Source organism: Miniopterus schreibersii (genome assembly GCF_964146895.1).
Source record: "Miniopterus schreibersii genome assembly, chromosome: X".
NCBI classification, from domain to species: Eukaryota; Metazoa; Chordata; class Mammalia; order Chiroptera; family Miniopteridae; genus Miniopterus; species Miniopterus schreibersii.
Window position 1 is genome coordinate 58,050,317 of NC_138104.1, and position 22,381 is coordinate 58,072,697.

General features: G+C 37.5%; 1 protein-coding gene and 1 pseudogene across 2 annotated transcripts in view; one reads left to right on the plus strand and one right to left on the minus strand.

Moving 5' to 3' along the window:
* TEX11 (testis expressed 11) overlaps positions 1–22,381 on the plus strand; it is a gene marked incomplete at both ends in the record, with an annotated part of 365,391 nt that overhangs the window by 76,841 nt on the left and 266,169 nt on the right. The window contains one exon of the mRNA XM_081125501.1: positions 6,908–6,988. Within this exon, the coding sequence (XP_080981627.1) occupies positions 6,908–6,988 (81 nt within the window). The remainder of the gene's footprint in view (positions 1–6,907; positions 6,989–22,381) is intronic.
* LOC308551145 (small ribosomal subunit protein eS25 pseudogene) lies at positions 837–1,201 on the minus strand (annotated as a pseudogene). The gene has a single exon. The product of its transcript is annotated as a small ribosomal subunit protein eS25 pseudogene (transcript).

Here is a 22,381-nt window from a genome sequence, read left to right on the forward strand (position 1 = left end):
GTAACTTTCATTTGCATTTTAATGTTAATATTCCTTTGTGGATTACTTTAATGCAACTACTGAAAAACTGATGAAGTCCAACAGGTCTTGGTCTTGTATCTTAACTCTTTTGCCAACTTGCTTTATGACCCTGGGCTGCCACTTAGTCTCTCCAAGAGTATAACAATCCGATAGATATATACTACATTGTGACAGAGGTACATTTGACTTGATAGTAGTTCATGTGAAAAGACTTAGTGTTTTAATTTGCCCACAAGCTCAAACTTAAGTCAGCAATGTGATGTGGCTGCAAAAAAAGCTAGCACAATCTTAGGCTATAATGTCAAGGTCTAGGTAGGGATCCTACAGTAGTTCATATCTTGAGTATTGTGATTAGTCTAGGCATCATACTTGAAAATCATTGGAATAATGTGGAAAATATATCACATGAAAAATATTTGGAGGATATAAGGATGTTTTCCTGGAAGAAAAAAAAAAAAAGACAGTAAATGATAGCTATCTTTGAATATTTTAAAGACTATCATATCAAAGAAGAATTAATTTCCACAATATTGAACTAAGACCAAAGGGTAGAAATTATAGGAAGACAGATTTTTGACTCAATGTAAAGAGTAACCTTTTATCAGTGATAAATAATCTAATAATTGAATAGCTTTGTTGTAAGATGGCAAGTCTGTTGTCACTGAATAACTACAAGCAAAGGCGTGAACATCCTAAGAACTATATACTGTAGAAGGGATTTCTTCATTAGGTAGGAAACTAGACTGGATGGCTCCCCCCTTTTTTTTTATTTAATAAAGTTTTATTTTTCAAAATGTAAAGCTGTTCTTGCATCTTCTCCAACAGCTGGAGCATCCCCACCTTTGGTGTTTTAGGTGTAAATTACTTGAGCTCTGTGCTTTGAAACTAGTTTAATAAGTCCTTTACTAAGGAGCTCTTGAAGGGTTGCCCTGGCCAAGGAGCTGAGGATCTTCAGTCTCTCAGAGACAACAGCTGGGGTTATAAGCTTATAGTTGGGAACTTCCTTACAAAGTTTGTTATATGTTGCTTTGTCAGACAAGACTAGGTTATTGAGCTTGTCCCAAACTTTGCCTTTGTACCACTTCTTCTTTTTGGCCTTGCCCCCGGATTTGTTCACTGGGTCTTTCTTTCTTGGCCGACTTTCCAGCATCTTTCTTTTTTTGTCGTCTTTGGGTGGCATGGCGAGACTCGGAGCGCAGGGCCACCCTGCTGCCTCAACAAGATGTTGGACAAAGAGCTCTTTTTTATGTTTAAATATATTTCTATTGATTTTTAGAGAGAGAGGAAGGGAGAGGGAGAAACAGAAACATTGATCAGCTGTCTCCTGCGTACCCCCTACTGGGGATCAAGCCCATCCTGACTGGAATCAAACCGGTGACCTTTTGGTGCATTTGACCATGCTCAATCAAATGAGCCACACCAGCCAGACCCCTTGTTCCTTCTTAATACAAAGATTTTCTGATTACAGAAAATCTTGTAGCATTTTTCAGCATTGTAGATGTTGATATCTAAATGGTATCTTCCTCAGCCTTCTGAAAGTTTTAATAGTTATGATCAATAATGAGAACTATATAATTCTTGACTTTGATTGGTAATGACATCTTCAAAAGTTGAAGTGAAGACTGATTATTTCTGCTGTAAGTAGAATTTCCATCTTGAAGATATTCTCACCCTTATGGCCTGTGGGTTTTGTTGATACCTGCTTGGCATAAAACGTCTTTAAGAACCACTGTTAACAGCAGTGTTTATAAATGAGTTTTCTTTGTCCCAGTAGAGCTCCTGACATATTCTTAGAGATCTATGTAGCCCTTATATTTCTTAGGCATTTACCATTGAACTGGTTAGATAATTGCTTTATTAATTTATTATTTATTAAATTATTCAACAGACAATGAGTATCTTCCTTGAACAGACTATTATGCTAGGCTTTGTAAGGGAGGGAAATACAAATAATCACATATTTTATCCTCAAGGATGTTATAGCTTAGTTGGTGAGATAAAGAGGGCATATATAAGATAGAAAGAATTAAGTACCCTAAGAGTGGTAACATATAAATTATCTACATGCAGTGATTAGTACTATATATAAGTGGAGTTGTAAGGTATGGTTAATTTCCTCAAGAAATTTATAAGATAGTTTGGAAGTTAGACTATAAATGCATTTTTTAAATGGAAAAATGAAAATACAAGTGGAAAATGAGTGGCATAGATCAGATAGACTGTGTCTAAGGTGATCACATGGTCTTCATAACAGTTGTTAATAATTTACTTTTCCTCAATCTTTATATCCACCAGCAAGGTGATGGATAATCTTCTGTTTACCCTTGAGCCACCAATAATCCATCTGTAATCTTTAGCATTGTGAAAGTGATTATAGATCTTGGTGTTTCTCCTTATTCCCCATTTCACTTATCTATTGGCAATGCCTCTTTCTGCTATCTATATCCTCTGCAGATGCAAGGGTCATCTGTTGTACTTTTGCTCCCTTCCCCATTAAATATGGTAAGACCACTTGTAGAAGCTGGTAGGGTGACATGAAGGTAGGAGCCATTAACTTACCATAAAAACTATGATGGAGAGCATCTGAAAGATGCAAGCCAAGTATAAAAGCCCACTTTCTCTGTTGTACCAAGGTCCACTATGTCTCCTACTGATAAAAAAAGTAGTAACATAAAAAATTAATCTTTATATCATTAGCATCTAGAGTGGTACCTGGCACATAATAGATAATATATAAATGTATTTTGTACAAATGAATCTGCTCTCCTGTTATCCCTCTCTGACCTCTTTGATCCCCCAAAATGAGAGATAGTAGCATATAAAATATGAAATATTGAGAGAGACTGGTTTACACAAGTGCTATGAGAGTGTAGAAAAGAAGGAGAGGAGATTATTGTGGGCTAGGTTGGTAGGGGACTTTGGAGGAAGGAATAGATTTAGAAAAATGGAGAAGAGGGCACAGGATATTCCAGGCAGAGCAAAGACTTGAGCAGGAGCAAAGTCATATAGGAAGAAATGTGCATATCTTATTTAAAGGATGCTGAATAACCAGTTTATTTGAAGAAAAGTATTTGTACAAGGACTAAATTTGGAGAAATAAGTTGGGCCAAATTGAGAAGGCCCCAATATATCTCTTCAAAAAAATACTTTTTATATTTTCCTCAAGGCACTGGGGTGGTTGGAGGTTTTGGGGAAGAGGTAAGGCAGCATGAAGCGAAGAGTAATCTGGCCGTAGTGCTTCGGATGGATTGAGAAAGAGTAGAATGGAGGCATGGAGTGTGAAATGATGAGAGCCTGGACTACAGTAGTAGCAGTAAGAATGGGAAGGCAGGGAGTAGTTGTCAAAGATACTGTAAAGGAAGCAAGCAAGCGTTTACACTCTGTGAGAAGGACTGAACCACTTAGTCCTTGGAGTCTGGAAAGGGAGGATAATAAGAAAGCTGATTCATTCCACATTTACTTGTTGGGGAGGATGTAGTACAAGGTAGAGCAAACCAAAAGGACAGATGACATATCAGAGATGAAGGAGGACTAGAACAGTGAGTTATATGTGAGAAGAGAAGAACATTTCAAGCAAAATCAGGTGATCAGCAGTGGCCATACTTCAGAGAAAGGAAAATGAGGTTGAAGAAAAGACTATTGGACCTGGCATTTAGGAAGACGACAGTGGCCATAGAAAGTTTTAGTAGCAAGATAAAAGTGGAAGACACTGTAGGTGTGGTGAGGCAATGGAAGAAGTTAGTATGGTGGGGATTCTGTGAGGTCAAAACTATTTTCATAATAATTCTAAGACATTTTTTGTCCTTTTTGTTATGTTGGCATTTGTACTGGTGGTACAAAAACAATTGTGGGTAAAACTGCTGGCACTTTTAACAAGAACCAACACAGTGGCACACCCTTTACTAGTAGTCATTGTATTTTTCACTGCTACACACTTGCCATAAAAAGAATGCCAGGTTTAAATGAAAATGCCCTTTGTGAAATAGTAAAAATAATTGATTTTTAAAAATCTTGACGCAAGTACATAATGTTTTAATATTCTATGTAAAGAAAAGGGAAGAGAGCACTTCTGTATATTGAAGTCTGATGGTTGTCTTCAGGACTTGTAAGCTGAATTAACTACTTCTGATTTCACTGAACACCATTTTTACTGGAAAGAATGACAGATTAATTTGTTCATTCAGACTTGGGTATTTAGCAGACATATTCATAAAAATGAATGAAGTGAGACTATGACTTAAAGGAAAGCAACTGACAGTATTTGTTGTCAGTGATAAAATTTAATTTTAAGTAAAAATTAGAATTTTGGAAAACTTGTACCTCCACCACGAACTTGACAGCTCCCAGATACTTACACTTTTATGGTAAAATTGACAGTGATATTAACTAATGTGATTTTAAAAAATGTTTTATTTTGAAATAATTAGAGATTCACAGGAAGTTACGAAAGTAGTAAAGAGAATTCCTGTGTACTTTTTGTCCAGTTTTCCTCCATGGTAATATCTTCCATAAATATAGTGCATTATAAAATTAGTAAATTGATCTTATTCATATTTCACCACCTTTACATGAACTTGTGTGTGTTTTAAACTTGCCTTTATTCCTTTGACATCCATCCAAGTTTTACGTACCAATAGTTTGCTCTTTATTTGTAACTAATATTCTATGTTGGTATGGTACCACAGTTTAGCTGTTCACTGTTGAAAGAATTGAGTTGTTCCCAATTTTTGGCTATTGCAAATAAAGTTGGCATGAACATTTGTGCACAGGTTTTTGTGTGGACATAAAATTTCATTTCTGTGGGATAAATGCCCAGGAGTGCAGTTGCTGGGTTGAATGGTTAGTGTATGTTTAGTTGTTTGTTTTTTAAGAAACTGCCAAACTGTTTTCTAGAATGGCTATGCCATTTTAATTCTCACCAGCAGTGTAAGAGAGATCCCATCCTCAACATCCCTGCCAGTATTTGGTATTTCAGCTCTTTTAATTCATGTGTAGTGATATCTCATTGTGGTTTTAATTTGCACTTCCTAATGGCTGATTATGAACATTTTTTTTTTCATGTACCTATTTGCTATCTGTATGTTCTCTTAGATGAAATGTCTGTTTATCTCTTTCATTTTCTAATTGGATTGTTTGATTATTTTATTATTGAATTTGAAAGTTATATATTCTAGATTTGAGTCCTTTGTCAAATATATATTTGTAAATATTTTCTACTAGTCTGTAATTTGTCTTTTCACCCTTTTAATACAGTTACAGAACAAAAGTAATTTCGATGGAGTCCAATTGATTTTTTCCATTTGTGGATGGTGCTTTTGGTGTCCTTTCTCAAAACACCAAGTCCTAGATCTGAAAGATTTTTCTGCTATATTTTCTTCCAGAAGTTTTATAGCTTTACTTTTTACATTTAAATCTGATTGATTTTTATTAGCATTTTTATTTTATTTAATTTTTCTAAAATTGAATTTATTGGGGTGACATTGGTTAATAAAACCATACAGGTTTCAAGTGTCCAACTCAATAACACATCATCTGCATACTGCACGGTGCACTCAGCACCCACAGTAAAGTCTTTTTCCATCCCCATTTCCCCCCCTTTGCCCTCTTCCACTGCTCCCCAACCCCTTTCCCTCTCAGTTTTATTCCATTGATTTATATGTGTATTTTATGTCAGTACCACAGTTTTGATTACACTGGCTTTGTAGTGAGTTTTGAAACAGGGAAGTGTGACCCCTGCAAGTTTGTTCTTTTCAAAATGTTTTTCGCTATCCTGGTCCCTTAAATTTCCATATGAATTTTAAGATCAGCAAATTAATTTCTGCAAAAAAGCCAGCTAGAATTTTGATGGGAATTGTATTGAATCTATAGTTCAATTTAGGGAGTATTGCCATCTTTAACAGTCTTAAGTCTTCTGGTCTGTGAACATGGAATGTATTCCCATTTATTTAGTTCTTCTTTAATTTCTTTCAACAATCTTTTGTAGTTTTTGGTGTACAAGTCTTACAGTTCTTTGATTAAATTTGTTTCCAATTATTTTATTGTAATTTTTTATGTTAATTTAAATGGAATTAAGTTCTTAATTTCATTTTTGGTTTACCCATTGTTAATGGATAGACATGCAATAGATTTTTACATACTGTGCCCTGTGACCTGGTTGAACTTTTTATTAAAGTTTTTGTAGATTTCTGAGGATATTTTATATACAAGATCATGTTATTTGAAATAGGGATAATTTTATTTAGGAATTATAATTATGAATGAATTTAACAGAAGTGCAATACTAGTACACTGAAAATTATAAAACTGTTGAAAGAAATTAGGGATAAGCTAGTACAGTGTCCTCATTTTATAGATGAAGAAACTGAAGAGATGAGAGCATAATGTTCAGAAATATACATAATAAATATTAGAGTAACTCTTCTGGCTCCAAGATGAGATTGTATTAAACTGCCTTTCACAGCAGACGTTCAAAGCAGTTCAGACTATGAGGTATTGTGAGCCTGTTTTAGGACAAAAGACTGCTATTTAAAAAAAAAAAAAAATCTCTCTAACAGAAGACCTATTCAAGCCCAGTAATCATCTGTTTGACGTGGCATTATATCATAATATAATAACATAAGACTGTACACCAGTTTTGGCATTTCCAGAAAAAGTAAACTACTACTAGTCATACAGTGTCAATTCTGTGTTACCCAAGACTCTTGCCACTTATTTATCTGTATTTTGAGCTGGTTATTATGTTTAGCTAGACTAACTAGTGTTGCTAAAAGATTTAGAAAACAAACTGAGACTTATAAATAATAGTTAAAATATGTTAAAATTGACTTGTAGACAAATAGCTTGTTATTTCATTTTAACCAATTAATGACAATTTTCACTTTCCCAGGCAATTGCTCAAGAGGATTTTCAAAGAGCATCTACATGTGCAATGCGCTGCAAAGATATGTTGATGAGGCTCCCTAAAATGGTGAGTGAAATTTCTGTATTTATTCTTGAAGAGTTTGAAAATATGTTCTATCAAGTTTTAGGAAGAATTATTACTACTTTATGCAATCCTTTAGATTATATTGAGATCAGTTCCACTTAGCTGATCTTTGAAATATTTTGCTTCCTTTGTTGTATACTAGAATGGGTGTTTAAAACAGCAATATGAGTTATTCTTTAAAATTTCTTTGCTTTCCTTCTTATTGTCAATCCATTTTTATAATATTTCTTCCATATTTCATGCTATGTGATAAAAGAAAGAAAAAATGTTTTTATTTCCCAGCTGGCAAGGTTGACAGCAGTTAATCCTATCACTGCCATAGTATTTATCTATATTGGGATTTGGAGGCATAAGAGATTTGATAGGATAAATAAAGCCTGCTTCCCAGACTGGATTTCATAAAATTTCCAGAGTTGATAAGTTTTTATTTTTCCATTTCATCTCCTGTTTCCATTCTTTCTCCCCTATTTCAGTGCCTACTTCAGTGTTTACTGTCACAGAGGTAGTAATTGATAACAAAGATATATTCGGATGTTAGGGAGAATGTTCCCAGGGCTCCATAAATTGTACTTACTTGTGAGATTGGTCTTAATTTACTCCCAAATTCTGTGTTATAATGTAGAACTTAATTCAATAAATATTTATATATAGCCAATTATATGCTATGTATTCTTCTCAGCTTTAAAATTTTAAAGCAGTTTTTTAAAAAAAAAATTTTATTGATTTTTAGAGAGAGAGGAAGGGAGAGGGAGAGAGAGAGAAACATCAGTGTAAGTGCAAAACATCGATCGGCTGCCTCCTGCACACCCCTAACCAGGGATTGAGCCTGCACCTGGGCATGCGCCCTGACCAGGAATTGAACCGGCAACCTTTCCGTGCACAGGACAACACTCAATCAACTGAGCCACACTGGCCAGGGCAAAGCAATTTTATATTTACAAAAATATTATAAGAATAGTTCAAAGAACTGCTATATATACCCTTTGCCCAGAGACCCCACTCAAGTTTCTCAATACTGTCCTTTATACAAAATGGGTTCAATCTAGAATTGAACCTGGTCTCTAGTCCTTTACAGTCTGAAACACTTCCTCACTCTTGCCTTGACTTTCATAACCTTGGCAGATTTGAAGATTGTAGACCAGACATTTTGTAGAACATGACTTAATTGTTTTTTAGTTTTTAAAATTTTTTATTGAAGTATAATTAGCCATATAACGTGTTAGTTTGAGGTGTATGATATGTTTGTTTGATACATTTATATATTGCAATATGATTACTAGAGTAGCATTAGCTAACACCTTTACTAGGTCATAAATTATCATTTCTCTTTTGTGTTGAGAACAGTTAAGATCTAGTCTTTGCAATTTTGAAATTTATAATACAGGACTGTTGACTATGTTGTGCATTAGATCTCCAGAACTTATTTATCTACTAGTTTTGCATTTGTACCCTTAAACACAGTTCCCCAACTCCCCCACCCTTAGTTTAGGTTTGTTCAGAATTTCCTCATGATTAGACCAGGTTATGAATTTGATCCAGAAAATCACAGTAGTGATTCTTTCTATATTCTCCTCATGGCTTGCAATTGGGTGGCATATAGGATTGATTTCTTCTATTATTGGTGGTGCTAACTTTGATTAAAATGATATCTTAGGTTTCTCCACTGTAAACATACATATTTTCCCTTAGTTATTCGTAAGTATTTTGTGGGGTCATTCTTTGAGACTATTTAATACCCAATTTTTCATCTCGCTTTTACCACCCATTGATATTTCTTGCCTAAATTAGTACTATGTTGGTTGATAACTGGTTACTTTTCTAATTCTATTCTTCTGTCCATGTTTATTACTTGATATTCTATAAGAAATTTTTAATTTTTGTAAATTTTTATTGCATTTCCCTGATAATTAATAACATAAATTTGCCATTTTTACCATTTTAAGGGTATAGTTCAGTGGCATTTAGTACATCACAATGTTGTACAACCGTTACCACTATCAATTTTCAAAAATTTTCATCACTCCAAATAGAAGCTCTGTAAACATTCCAAAATAACTCCCCTCCCTGTAGCCCCTGGCAAACTCTAATTTACCTTCTGTATTTATGAATTTGCCTGTTCTAGATATTTTATATAAGGGAATCATACAATATTTATCCTTTTGTGTTTGGCTTATATCATTTAGCATTAATATTTTTAAGTTTTGTCCATGTTGTAGAATATATCAGCACTATATTCCTTTGTATGGCTGAATAATATTCCATTGTATGTCTGTACCTCATTTTGTTGATCCATTCATTAATTGATGGATAGTTGGGTTGTTGAGTTGTTTACATTTTAACTATTGTGGATAATGCTGCTGTGAACATTGATATACCTTATCTATTTAAATCCCTGTTTTTAATTCTTTTGGGTATATATCTAGGACTGGAATTTGTAGGTAAAACGGTAATTCCATGTTTAACTTTTTGAAGAACCACCAACCTATTTTCCACAGTGGATACACCATTCTACATTTCCAACAGCAATGTATGAGGGTTCCAATTTCTCCGCTTTCTCATCAACACTTATTTTCTCTTTTTTTTAAAAAAATGATTATATAGCCATTCTAGTCAGGTGTGAAGTGGTTTCTCATTGTGCTTTTGGTTTGCATTTCTCCAATAACTAATGACATTGAGCATCGTGTTTTTTTTTTTTAATCCTCACTTGAGAATAGTTTTTCCATTGCTTTTCAGAGAGTGTGGGGGGAGAGAGAATCATTGATGTGAGAGAGACATATTGATTGGATGCCTCCCACACCGGCCCCAACCAGAGAATAGGATTGAGCCTGGAACTGAGGTATGTGCCTTTGACCAAAATCGAGCCCAGGACCCTTCAGTCCTCGGGCTGATGCTCTAACCACTGAGCTAAACCAGGTAGGGCCATTGAGTATCTTTTTATGTGCTTATTGACCATTTGTATATTTATTTGGAGAAATACCCATTAAAATCCTTTGCCTATTTTTAAATTGGATTGTTTGCCTTTTGGTTGTTGAGTTGTAAGAGTTCTTTATTATTTTTTATTTCTTTTATTTTTTTTAAGTTTTTTTATTGTTTAAAATATTACAGATGTCCCTTTTTCTCCCCAATGACCTGTTCCACCCTGTTCCTTCCCCCTCCCCAGTCTCTCTCCCCACCATTGTCCATGTCCTTGGGTTGTGTATATATGCACATAAATTCTTTGGTTACTCTCTCCCCCTCCACCCACCCGCCCTCCTCCATCCCTCTGACATTCATCAGTCTCATCTATGCTTCCATGTCATTGAATTTATTCTGTTCATCAGTTTATTAAGTTCTTTAGATTCCACGTATAAGCGAGATCATGTGATGTTTGTTTTTCGCTACCTGGCTTATTTCACTTAGCATAATATTCTCCAGATCCATCCATACTGTCCCAAAGGGTACGAGATTCTTCTTCTTTAGAGCTGTGTAGTATTCCATGGTGTAAATGTCCCACAGCTTTTTTATCCACTCATCTACTGATGGGCACTTGGGCTGTTTCCAGATCTTAGCTATCGTAAACTGTGCTGCTATGAACAGCGGGGTACATATATCCTTTCTGATGAATGTTTCAGGATTCTTAGGATACATTCCTAGGAGTGGAACCACTGGGTCGAACGGGAGCTCCATTTTTAATTTTTTGAGGAAACTCCATACTGTTTTCCATAGTGGTTGCACCAGCCTGCATTCCCACCAGCAGTGTACTAGGGTTCCCCTTTCTCCACACCCTCGCCAGCACATGTTGTTTGTTGATTTGTTGATGGCAGCCATTCTGGCAGGTGTGAAGTGATACCTCATTGTGGTTTTAATTTGCATCTCTCTGATGATTAGCAATGTCGAGCATTTTCTCATGTGTCTCTTGGCCATCTGTATGTCCTCTTTGGAGAAGTGTCTATTGAAGTCCTTTGCCCATTTCTTAATTGGGTTGTTTGTCTTTCTCTTGCTGAGTGCTATGAGTTCTTTGTACACTTTGGAAATTAGCCCCTTATCAGATTCATCCTTGGAAAATATGTTTTCCCAGACTGTGGGGTTCCTTTGTATTTTGATGCTATTTTCTTTTGCTGTGCAGAAGCTTTTTAGTTTGATGTAGTCCCATATGTTTATTTTTTCCATTGTTTCTCTTGCCCTAGGAGATGTATCAGCGAAAAGTCCACTAGGTGGGATGTCTGTGACTTTACTGCCTATGTTTTCTTCCAGGATGTTTATGGTTTCGTGACTTACATTTAAGTCTTTTATCCATTTTGAGTTTATTTTTGTGTATGGTGAAAGTTGGTGGTCTAGTTTCATTCTTTTGCATGTATCTGTCCCAATTTTCCCAGCACCACTTATTGAAGAGACTGTCCTTAATCCATTGGATACTCTTGCCTCCTTTATCAAATATTAACTGACCATAGTGGTGTGGGTCTATTTCTGGGGTCTCTGTTCTGTTCCATTGATCTGTTCTGTTGTTGTACCAATACCAGGCCATTTTGATTACAGTGGCTTTGTAATATAGTTTAAAGTCTGATAATGTGATCCCTCCCACTCCATTCTTTTTTCTCAAGATGGCTGCAGCTATTCGGGGTCTTTTTTGGTTCCATATAAATTTTCGAAATGTTTGTTCTAGGTCTGTGAAATATGCTGTTGGTATTTTAATAGGAATTGCATTAAATTTATAAATTGCTTTGGGTAGTATGGACATTTTAATGATATTAATTCTCCCAATCCATGAGCATGGTATCTTCTTCCACCTGTTTCAATCTTCCTCTATTTCTTTTTTCAGTGTCACGTAGTTTTCTGAGTACAGGTCTTTTACATCCTTGGTTAAGTTTATTCCTAGGTATCTTATTTTTTTAGTTGCAATGGTAAATGGTATTGCTTTTTTAGTTTCTCTCTCTGAAAGTTCATTGTTGGTGTATAAGAATGCCATTGATTTCCGGATGTTGATTTTGTATCCAGCTACCTTGCCAAATTCATTTATCAAATCTAGTAGTACTTTGATGGAGTCTTTAGGGTTTTCTATGTACAGTATCATGTCATCTGCAAATAATGAGAGTTTAACTTCCTCCTTTCCAATTTGGATACCTTTTATGTTTTCCTCTTGTCTGATGGCTATGGCGAGGACTTCCAGTACTATGTTGAATAAGAGTGGTGAAAGTGGACATCCCTGTCTTGTTCTTGTTTTTAATGGAAATGGTTTTAGTTTTTGCCCATTGAGTATGATGTTGGCTGTAGGTCTGTTGTATATGGCCTTTATTATGTTGAGGTATGATCCCTCTGTTTCCACTTGGCTGAGAGTTTTTATCAGAAATGGGTGCTGGATTGTGTCGAATGCTTTTTCTGTGTCTATTGATATGATCATATGATTTTTGTCCTTCATTTTGTTTATGTGATGCATCACATTTATTGATTTGCGGATGTTGTACCAGCCTTGCATCCCTGGAATAAATCCCACTTGGTCATGATGTATGAACCTTTTAATGTATTGCTGGATCCGGTTTGCTAGTATTTTAGTAAGGATTTTAGCATCTATCTTCATCAGGGATATTGGCCTGTAATTTTCTTTCTTTGTAGTATCTTTATCTGGCTTTGGGATTAGGGTAATGCTGGCCTCATAAAAAGAATTTGGGAGTTTTCCCTCCTCTTGAATTTTTTGCAATAGTTTGAGTAGAGTAGGTGTTAATTCTTCTTTGAATGTTTGGTAAAACTCACCTGTAAATCCAACTGGTCCAGGACTTTTGTTTGCTGGGCGTTTTTTCATAACTGCTTCAATTTCATTAGTTGTTATCAGCCTATTCAGGTTTTCTGCCTCTTCTTGATTCAGCTTTGGAAGGTTGTATGCTTCTAGGAATTTGTCCATTTCCCCCATGTTGTCCAATTTGTTGGCATACAGTTGCTCATATTTTCTTACAATCCTTTGTATTTCTGTTGGATCAGTTGTTATATCGCCTCTTTCATTTCTGATTTTATTAATTTGGGTTCTCTCTTTGTTTCTTAGTGAGTCTGGCTAAAGGTGATTCAATCTTATTTACCTTTTCAAAGAACCAGCTCTTGGTTTCATTTATTTTTTTGTATTGCTTTTTTAGTCTCTATGTCATTAATCTCTGCTCTGATTTTTATGATTTCCTTCCATCTACTTCCTCGGGGCTTTTCTTGCTGTTCTTGTTCTAGTTCTTTTAGTTGTTGTGTTAGATGGTTCATTAGATCTTTTTCTTGTTTCTTGAGATAGGCCTGTAACGATATGAATTTTCCTCTCAAGACTGCTTTCGCTGTGTCCCATAGGTTTTGAGATGTTGTCTGTTCATTTTCGTTACTTTCCATGAAGTGTTTGATTTCTTCCTTGATCTCCTTGGTAACCCATTCATTGTTTAATAGCATGCTATTTAGCTTCCATGTGTTTGAATATTTTTGAGTTTTTTTATAGTGGTTGATTTCTAGTTTCATGGCATTGTGATCCGAGAAGATGCTTGATATGATTTCAATCTTCTCATATTTGTAGAGACTTGCCTTGTGCCCTAACATGTGGTCTATTTTTGAGAATGTTCCATGTGCACTTGAGAAGAATGTGTATTCTGCTGCTTTGGGGTGAAATGTTCTATAAATGTCAATTAAGTCCATTAGGTCTAGTGATTCATTTAAGGTCTGCGTTTCCCTGTTGATTTTTTGTCTTGATGATCTGTCCAATGCTGACAGTGGGGTGTTAAAGTCCCCCACTATGATTGTGTTGCTGTCAATGTCCCCTTTAAAGTCCCCCAAGAGGTTTTTTATATATTTAGGTGCTCCTGTATTGGGTGCATAAGTGTTCATAAGGGTTATTTCCTCCTGTTGGATTGATCCCTTTAGTAATATGTAGTGACCATCTTTGTCTCTCGTTATGGTCTTTATTTTGAAGTCTGTTTTGTCAGAAATAAGAATTGCTACTCCAGCTTTCTTTTCCTTTCCATTTGCATGGAATATTTTACTCCACCCCTTCACTTTTAGCCTGTGTGAGTCTTTTGCTCTCAGGTGGGTCTCTTGTAGACAGCATATATTTGGGTCCTGTTTTCTTATCCATTCAGCTACCCTTTGTCTTTTGATTGGCCCATTTATTCCATTTACATTTAAGATTACTACTGATGTATATTTATTTAATGCCATTTTCCCCCTTTATGCTGATGTACCTTTCACTCACTCTTCCTTCTTTTTCTTAAAGCATGCCTTTTAGCATTTCTTGCAATGCTGGTTTGGTGGTACTGAACTCTTTTAGTCTTTTTTTGTCTGGGAAGCTCTTTATTCCACCTTCAAATTTAAATGATAGCCTTGCTGGATAAAGCAACCTTGGTTGCATGTTCTTGCTCTTCATTACTTGCGGAACTTCATGCCACTCCCCTCTGGCCTGAAGAGTCTCTGTTGAGAAATCAGCTGTCAGCCTTATGGGGGTTCCCTTGTAGGTCACTGCTTGTCTCTCTCTTGCAGCCCTTAATATTTTCTCTTTGTCCTTGACATCTGCCATTTTAATTATGATGTGTCTTTGAGTGGGTCTCTTTGGGTCCCTCTTGTTTGGAACCCTCTGAGCTTCCTGAACTTGTGTGGCTTTCTCCTTCGCCAGCCTAGGGAAGTTTTCTATCATTATTTCTTCCACCAAGTTCTCTATGCCTTGCTCTCTTTCCTCCCCCTCTGGCAGTCCTATAATGCGAATGTTGTTTCGCTTCATGTTGTCCCAAAGTTCCCTTAGACTGTCCTCATGCTTTTTAAGTGTTTTTTCTTTTTGCTGCTCTGATTGTGTGATTTTCTCTACTTTGTCTTCTAAGTCACTTATTCTATCCTCTGCTTCACTGAGCCTGCTTTTAATTCCTTCCAGTGCATTCTTGATATCATATACAGCATTCTTTATCTCTGTCTGAGTTGTATTTGTGGTATGTATCTCTTTTTTCATGTTTTCACTAAGGTTCTCGATCTTATCATCTATAGTCTTCTTAAGTTCCTTGAATATCTTCATCATCAATACTCTGAACTCCGTTTCTGATAACTTGCTCAACTCCATCTCATCAACATCTTTTTCTGATGATGTTTCCTGTTCTTTAATTTGGGGGTTGTGTCTTTGTCTCCCCATTTTGGTAGGTCTTAGTGCTTATATCTATATATTAGATATATTTGCTGTGTCCCAGTCTTGTGGCGTGGGATTTTGTCTTGTGGGTCCAGTGGAGCCCAGAGGTGTATGTTGTTGTTAATACTGGTGAAAATTTAGAAAATAATGGTAAACTAAAATATAAAAAATAGAGAAGCTACTGGGAGATAACAGAAGCAGAGAAAAGATTCTGAACGAAGGGCCAGCACAAAATTAAGGGAGAGAATAGGAATAAGGTAATAGATGAAAATGAGAAAACAAAAATACAATAAAGAGAATAAGAGAAACTGACAATCAGACAGGAAAACTGAAGGGGGCAAAATGAAAGAATGAAAGAAAAGTAGAAAAAGAAAGAAGAAAAAGAAGAAAAATTTATGCCAATGGATTGAGAGGAGAGAGAGATAAAGCCCAGGCAGGCAGGGAGTCTGGTAAGAGATTTGGGGGAGACTAGAAAGGAAATCAGTAAACTTGGTTATAATGATAAAGTCCCAGTCGTTAAGCAGGGATATCAAGAATGCTTGATAGTAGAAGCAAGGATAAAAGAAAACAAAGAAATAACAAAAACAAAACCAAAAGCAAGCTAAGCAAGACAAAATTATTTTATTTAAAAAAAAATTAGTTAAAAAAATGTTTAAAAAAAATTAAAAACGAAAAAAAAAAAGATTTTTATAAAATTTAAAAAAGAAGAAAAAACAAATTTTGTCCCCTTTCTCTTCTTCCTAAGGAAAAAAGAGAAAAAGTAAACAAACCCACAAACAAAAAACAAACAAAAAAAAAACCCCAAACCAAAAAAACAACAAAACAACAACAACAAAACGAAACAGAACAAAAAAACAGCAGAGAAAAAGGTAGTCAATCAAGTGGGTTTCTTCTGGGCAACTTATGTTGTCTGAGGGTCACTGTTTTTTGTGATTTCAGTTCTCCTGGGAGGTACTTCTGTATCACCCAATGTGAGGAGCTGTCTAGGTTTGGCTCTGGTGTCCTTAGGTAGATGGTTGATCTGAGGCTCTCCATGGGCCACCTCCTCTTGTCAGCTGTTTTGCAACCTTGTAGTTGCCTGGTCTTGCTCCAGAGTCTTCTGTAGAATCTAGGGTACAGGGTGGCTAGTGCAGTCCAGGGTATCACTCCCGTTAGAGGTGTCGCTGTCAGGCGCTCACTCTGTGGGAGTTAGTGTCTGCTCCACTACCAGCTCCTCAGTCCCTATCCTGTCCTCTGATTCTAGTCCCCTAGGCTCTGGCCTGCTGCAGCTTCAGATTGATTTCAGCCTGTTGCCTCTTCTGTCTGGGCCGTTTCAGCAGCCAGGGCCCAGTGGGTTCGATTCAGAACACATTCTGGTGGGTCCTTTGCCTGCCCAGCCCCCAGCAGGGGTTTTCAGCATTTCCTCCAGTTCCCAAACAGTAGTTCCCAAGAGTCTTATTCTTGCAGAGTCCTCCTATGAGCTGCTCTCCCTTCCCCCTCAGGACTCTGCCCTGCAGGTGTGTCTGGGGCTTCAGTGAGCGGGACCCGCCCCTTTCTTGTTGGGGGCGGTGCTCCCGGCTGCATGAGAGGCCAGCGGGCTCCGCCCCTCCCTGCTCAGCTCTGGTTGGCTGGTCGCACCAGTCGCGCCCCTCAGTCCGTCTACTGTGCAGACCCCAATGGCAACCTCCGCTGGTCTATCCCCCAGTGCACAGCGGGAAGGTGGGAACCAGTTCCGCAATCAAACTCGCAAAAGCACAAAGCAACACACAGGCAGAGAGTCCGCCCTGCAAGGTCCCACTGCCCTTGCTCCAAGGCACCCAGCAGGAGGGGACCCAAAGTCAGTTCCATGCAGCTCTCCACACGGCTGGTCTGAGCAAAGCTGGAGCGGCTTCATGCGCCACCACGGGGCCCCTCAGGGCTGGTCACAGATCCCAGCCTCCTGGCACCGGGCGCTCAGGGTGGGAGGGCTCCTCCCCTCTCCAGTGCCACGCAGATTCAGCACTTTCTGGGGCTCAACACAGTGCCCCACAGGGAGGCAGAGGGTCCCCGTGTGCAGGTGCTCAGCGCAGTCCTCTGGTCCCTCACCACTTGGGTGCCACAGGTCTTGGGACAGCCTTCCCTATGGTAGGCACCCTGAGCACCAGACGCCCGGTCGCAGCTGCCCCTAGAGGCTTTGTTTCCTAGGAAGGCGCCGTCTCCTCCTCAGGAACTCACTGCTCCCCTGGGTCCCTCTGCCCTGTGCGCGGGGCGCTCCTTCCCCTCTCTGCTCCGGGTGTGGGATCCCCGCTTTTGGATTCCGTCCGCGGGGCTTTGCAGTCTCCAAGCCTTCAGGCTCGGGAGCCCAGCACAGGCTTCAGGCGGACTCCCCCTTCCAAGGGCCCCCTCTCTTACCGAAATCCGTGATGGTTCCTCAGTGCTCCCCACTCACACTTCGTCCACTCAGGTATGTTTCTCTGTTTTTTTTCAAGCTGGTTAGGTATGATTTTAGGAGGAAATCAAGTCTGTGGCTGGAGGGAGGGTGCTGCTGCTTCTCACAGGGCCGCCATCTTCCCTCTCCCGTAAGAGTTCTTTATATAGTCTGGATACTAAGGCCCTATATGATTTGCAAAGTTTTTGCCCATTTTGTGAGTTGTGTTTTCATTCTCTTGATAGTGTCTTAATTGATTTTATTTATTTATTTATTAAAATTTATCCTTATTGTTGAAAATATTACAGATGGCCCCCTTTTTCCCCATTGACCCCTTCCACCCCATGCCCACTCCCTGCCCCAGGCCATCACCACACTGTCTGTGACCATGGATTTTGCATATATGCATATAAATTCCTTCGTTAATCTCTCCCCACCCCCTCACCCCTACTTTCCCTCTGAGATTAGTCAGTCTGTTCCATGCTTCTATGTCACTGAATCTATTTTGTTGATCAGTTTATTATGTTCTATAGATTCCATATAAGAGATCCTTCTTATTTACAGCTGCATAGTATTCTGTGGTGTAAATATACCACAGCTTTTTTTTTTTTTTTTTTTAAATATATCTTTATTGATTTCAGAGAGAGGAAAGGAGAGGGAGAGAGAGATAGAAACATCAATGATGAGAGAGTCATTGATCGAGCCCGCAACCGGGCATGTTCCCTGACCAGGAATCGAACCCCGATCGCCTAGATCCTAGGTCGACGCTCAACCGCTGAGCCATGCCCGGCTGGGCTACCACAGCATTTTTATCCACTCATCTACTGATGGGCACTTGGGCTGTTTCCAGATCTTAGCTGTTGTAAATTGTGCTGCTATGAACATATTGGTGCATCTATTCTTTCTGATTAGTGTTTCAGGATTCTTAGGATATATTGTTAGAGGTGGGATAACTGGGTCAAAAGGCAGTTCCATTTTTAATTTTTTGAAGAACCTCCATACTGTTTTGCATAGTGGCTGCACCAGTCTGCATTCCCACCAGCAGTGTACCAGAGTTCCTCTTTCTCCACATCCTTGCCAGCATGTGCCATTTTTGATTTGTTGATGGTAGCCATTCTGACAGGTGATTGATTGATTTTAGAGAGAGAGAGAAAGGGAGAGAGATAGAGAAGACATAGAGATGAGAGAGAGAGAAAGAGGCACATCGATTTGTTGTTCCTCTTATTAATGCATTCATTGGTTGATTCTTAAGTGTGCCCTGACTGGAGATTGAACCTGCAACCTTGGTGTATTGGGACAATGCTGCAACTAACTGAGCTACACCAGCCAGGACTTGAGCTAACTTTTGTATGTGGCATAAGGGAAGGGTCCAACTTCATTATTTTACATGTGGATATCAGTTATTCTAGCACCATTGGTTGAAGAGATTATGCTTTCCCCATTGAATGATCTTGACACTCTTGTCAAAAATCAATTGACCGTAGGTGTTAGTGTTCATTTTTCTGCTCTCAATTCAATTTTATTGGTCTATGTGTCTATCCTCATGCCAGTACCACACTGTTCTGAGTATTACAGCTTTGTTTTGCTGTGCATTTAAAGTAGGGAAATTTGTAAGACCTCCACCTTTTTTCTTTTTCAAGGTTATTTTGGGTCTTCTCGGTCCTTTGAGATTCTGTATGAATTTTAGGATGGGATTTTCCATTTCTTCAAAAAACACCATTGGGATTTTGATAGGGATTACATTGAGTCTATATATTTCCTTGAGTAGTATTATCATTTTAACAATACTAGGTCTTTCATTTCGTGAACATGGGATGTCTTTCCAATTATTTAGGTCTTTATATCCTTTAAGCAATGTTTTATAGTTCTCAGTTTTATACCTTTTTGGTTAAATTTATCCTGAATATTTTATTCCTTTTGATGATATTATAAATGGAATTGTTTTCTTAATTTCCTTAATACAACTAAAGGTTTTTCTTAAATGTTTTTACTGATTTTTAAAGAGGAAGGGAGAGGGATAGAGAGATAGAAAGAACGATGAGAGAGAAATATCATTGATTGGCTGCCTCCTGCATGCTCCCTACTGGGAATTGATCCTGCAACCCAGACATGTGCCCTGACCCAGAATCAAACCAGTGACATCTTGGTACATGGATCGACACTCAATCACTGAGCCACACCAGCCAGGCACAACTGAGTTTTGTGTCTTGGTTTTGCAACCTGAAACTTTGCTTAAATTCATTTATTAACTCTAACATTTTTTAACAAAGATTCTTTAGTATTTTCTATGTATAAGATCATGTCACCTGTAAATAGAGATAGTTTTTACTTCTTCCTTTCCAATGTGTATGCTTTTGGTTTCTTTTTCTTGTTTAATAGAACTTATAGTGCTGTGTTGAATAGAAGTGACAAAAGCTGGCATCCTTCTCTTGTTCTTGATCGTAGAGGAAAAGCTTTCAGTCCTTCCCCATTGAGTATGATGTTAGCTGTGAGTTTTTCATATATAGTAAACCTTCGATTTTGCAGACCTCAATTTAATGGACTTCAGATTTAATGGAAAAAAATTTCCAGTTCATATGTCATATGAAAATTAACACCCTGTTAATTTTAAAATGCTTTTAACCAAGATTTGCTTATAATTAAGTTAACAGTTTTTGTTGTTGTTATTAACTTACTATTATTTTTAACAAATTTTAATGAATAGGCCATATGTTGGAAAAAACACGAGTAATTTCCCTGACATAAATAAATATTGCATGTTTACAACTATAGTCTACATATTTAAATCCAAGAGTCACCGCTCATAAACAATGTTCAGCAAATATTAGCACGTGATCACATTGCATCCTGGGGTAATTGGTTCTGTTGTTGTGTGGTGTGACTTTCTGTCAGTTTCAGCAAGTGCCAGCTACTGTGCCCACCTATGTTAAGCAGAGCCCGTTTTGTACATTTGTTTACTCACAGTGACTGGTGAATGTACCCATTTACTAGACCTATTCAGTATAAATTTAAAATTACTGTAATACATATAGAAAAATTTTCTGTAAAATTAAACTCTTCATACATACTTAATTTAAATTACACAAACATGTCTACATAAGTAAAAACAAGTATACTAATTAGTCAATTTTTTACCATATGCATCCCGGAAACCTACTTTATTATATAACAGACTTTCAGCTTTAATGTACACCCCCTCACTCGGATTAGTCCGTTATATCAAGATTTTACTGTATAGCTTTTATCATGTTAAGGAAGTTCCCTCCTATTTCTAGTTTGAGTGTTTTTATTGTGAAAGGTTGTTGGATTTTGTGAAATACTTTTTTTAAATCAATTGGGATTTTTATGTGTTCTTTGAGTAATTTTTGTTGCATCGTATTGCTATTTTCTTTTAGGAGAAGATTGCATATATCATATACATTTGCTTCAATATATATTATTTTATTTTTAATTTATCTTTTTGTCGAAAGTATTACAAATGTCCCCTTTTCACCCCAATTGATCCCCTCCACCCTCCCCCCCTAGCCCCAGACCTTCACCACACTATTGTCTGTGTCATGGGTTATGCATATATGCGTACAAGGTCTTTGGTTAATCTCTCCCAACCCACCACCCACCCCTGCTTTCCCTCTGAGATTCATCAGTCTGTTCCATGCTTCTGTGTCTCTGGATCTATTTTGTTCATAAATTTATTTTGTTCATTAGATTCCACATATGAGTAAGATCATGTGATACTTGTCTTTTTCTGACTGGCTTATTTCGCTTAGCATAATACTCTCCAGGTCCCACCTTGCTGTCTCATAGGGTAAGGGATCCTTCTTTTCACAGCTGCATAGCATTCCCAGATATGAAATGCTTGGAATGAAGATGCTTGATATGATTTCAATCTTCTTGAACCTGTAGAGTCTTGTTTTGTAACATGTGGTCTCTCTTTGAGAATGTCCCATGTGCACTTCAGAATGCATATTCTGCAGCTTTGGGGTGAAATGTTCTGTAAATGTCAATTAAATCCATCTGATCTAGTGTGTCATTTAGAATCACTTTTTCCTTGTTGATTTTTTTGTCTGGAAGATCTATTGAGTAAAGTCAGCGGGGTGTTAAAGTCCCCTATACTATGACTGAATTGCTGTTGATCTCTCTGTTAAAGACCTCCAGAAGTTTTCTTTTCAGCCTGTGTGAGTCTTTTGTTCTGAGTGGGTCTCTTGTAGACAGCATATATTTGGGTCTTGTTTTCTTATCCATTCAGCTCCCCTATGTCTTTTCATTGGAGCATTTAACCCATTTGTATTGAAGGTTGTTGTTGATTGGTACTTATCTATTGCTATTTTATTACATTATGCCTATGTTTCTCATTCTCTCTATTTCAGCTTCTTATTATACCAGTCCCTTTAACATTTCTTGCATGCTGGTTTGGTGGTGATAAACTCCTTTAGCCTTTTTTTTTTTTTATCTGGGAAGCTCTTTATTTCACCATCTATTTTGAATGATATAGCTTTGCTGGATAGTGTAGTCTTGGTTTCAGATCCTTGTTTTGCATTACCTTGAATACCTCATGCCATTCCTTTCAGGCCTGTGGAGTTTCCAATGAGAAAGGAGCTGACAGCTTTATGGGAGCTCCTTTGCAGGTAACAGATTGCTTTTCTCTTGCTGCCTTTAAGATTCTCTTTGTCTTGAATTTTTCGTATTTTAATTATGATGTGTCTGGTTGTTGGGCCTCTTGGGTTCTTCTTGCTTGGGACTCTCTGTGCCTCCTGAACTCGTGTGACCTTTTCCTTGGCCAAGTTAGGGAAATTTTCTGCCATTTTTTCTTCAAACAGGTTCACTAGGACTTGCTTACTTTCTACATCATCTGGCATTCCTATGATGTGAATATTGTTATATTTCATGT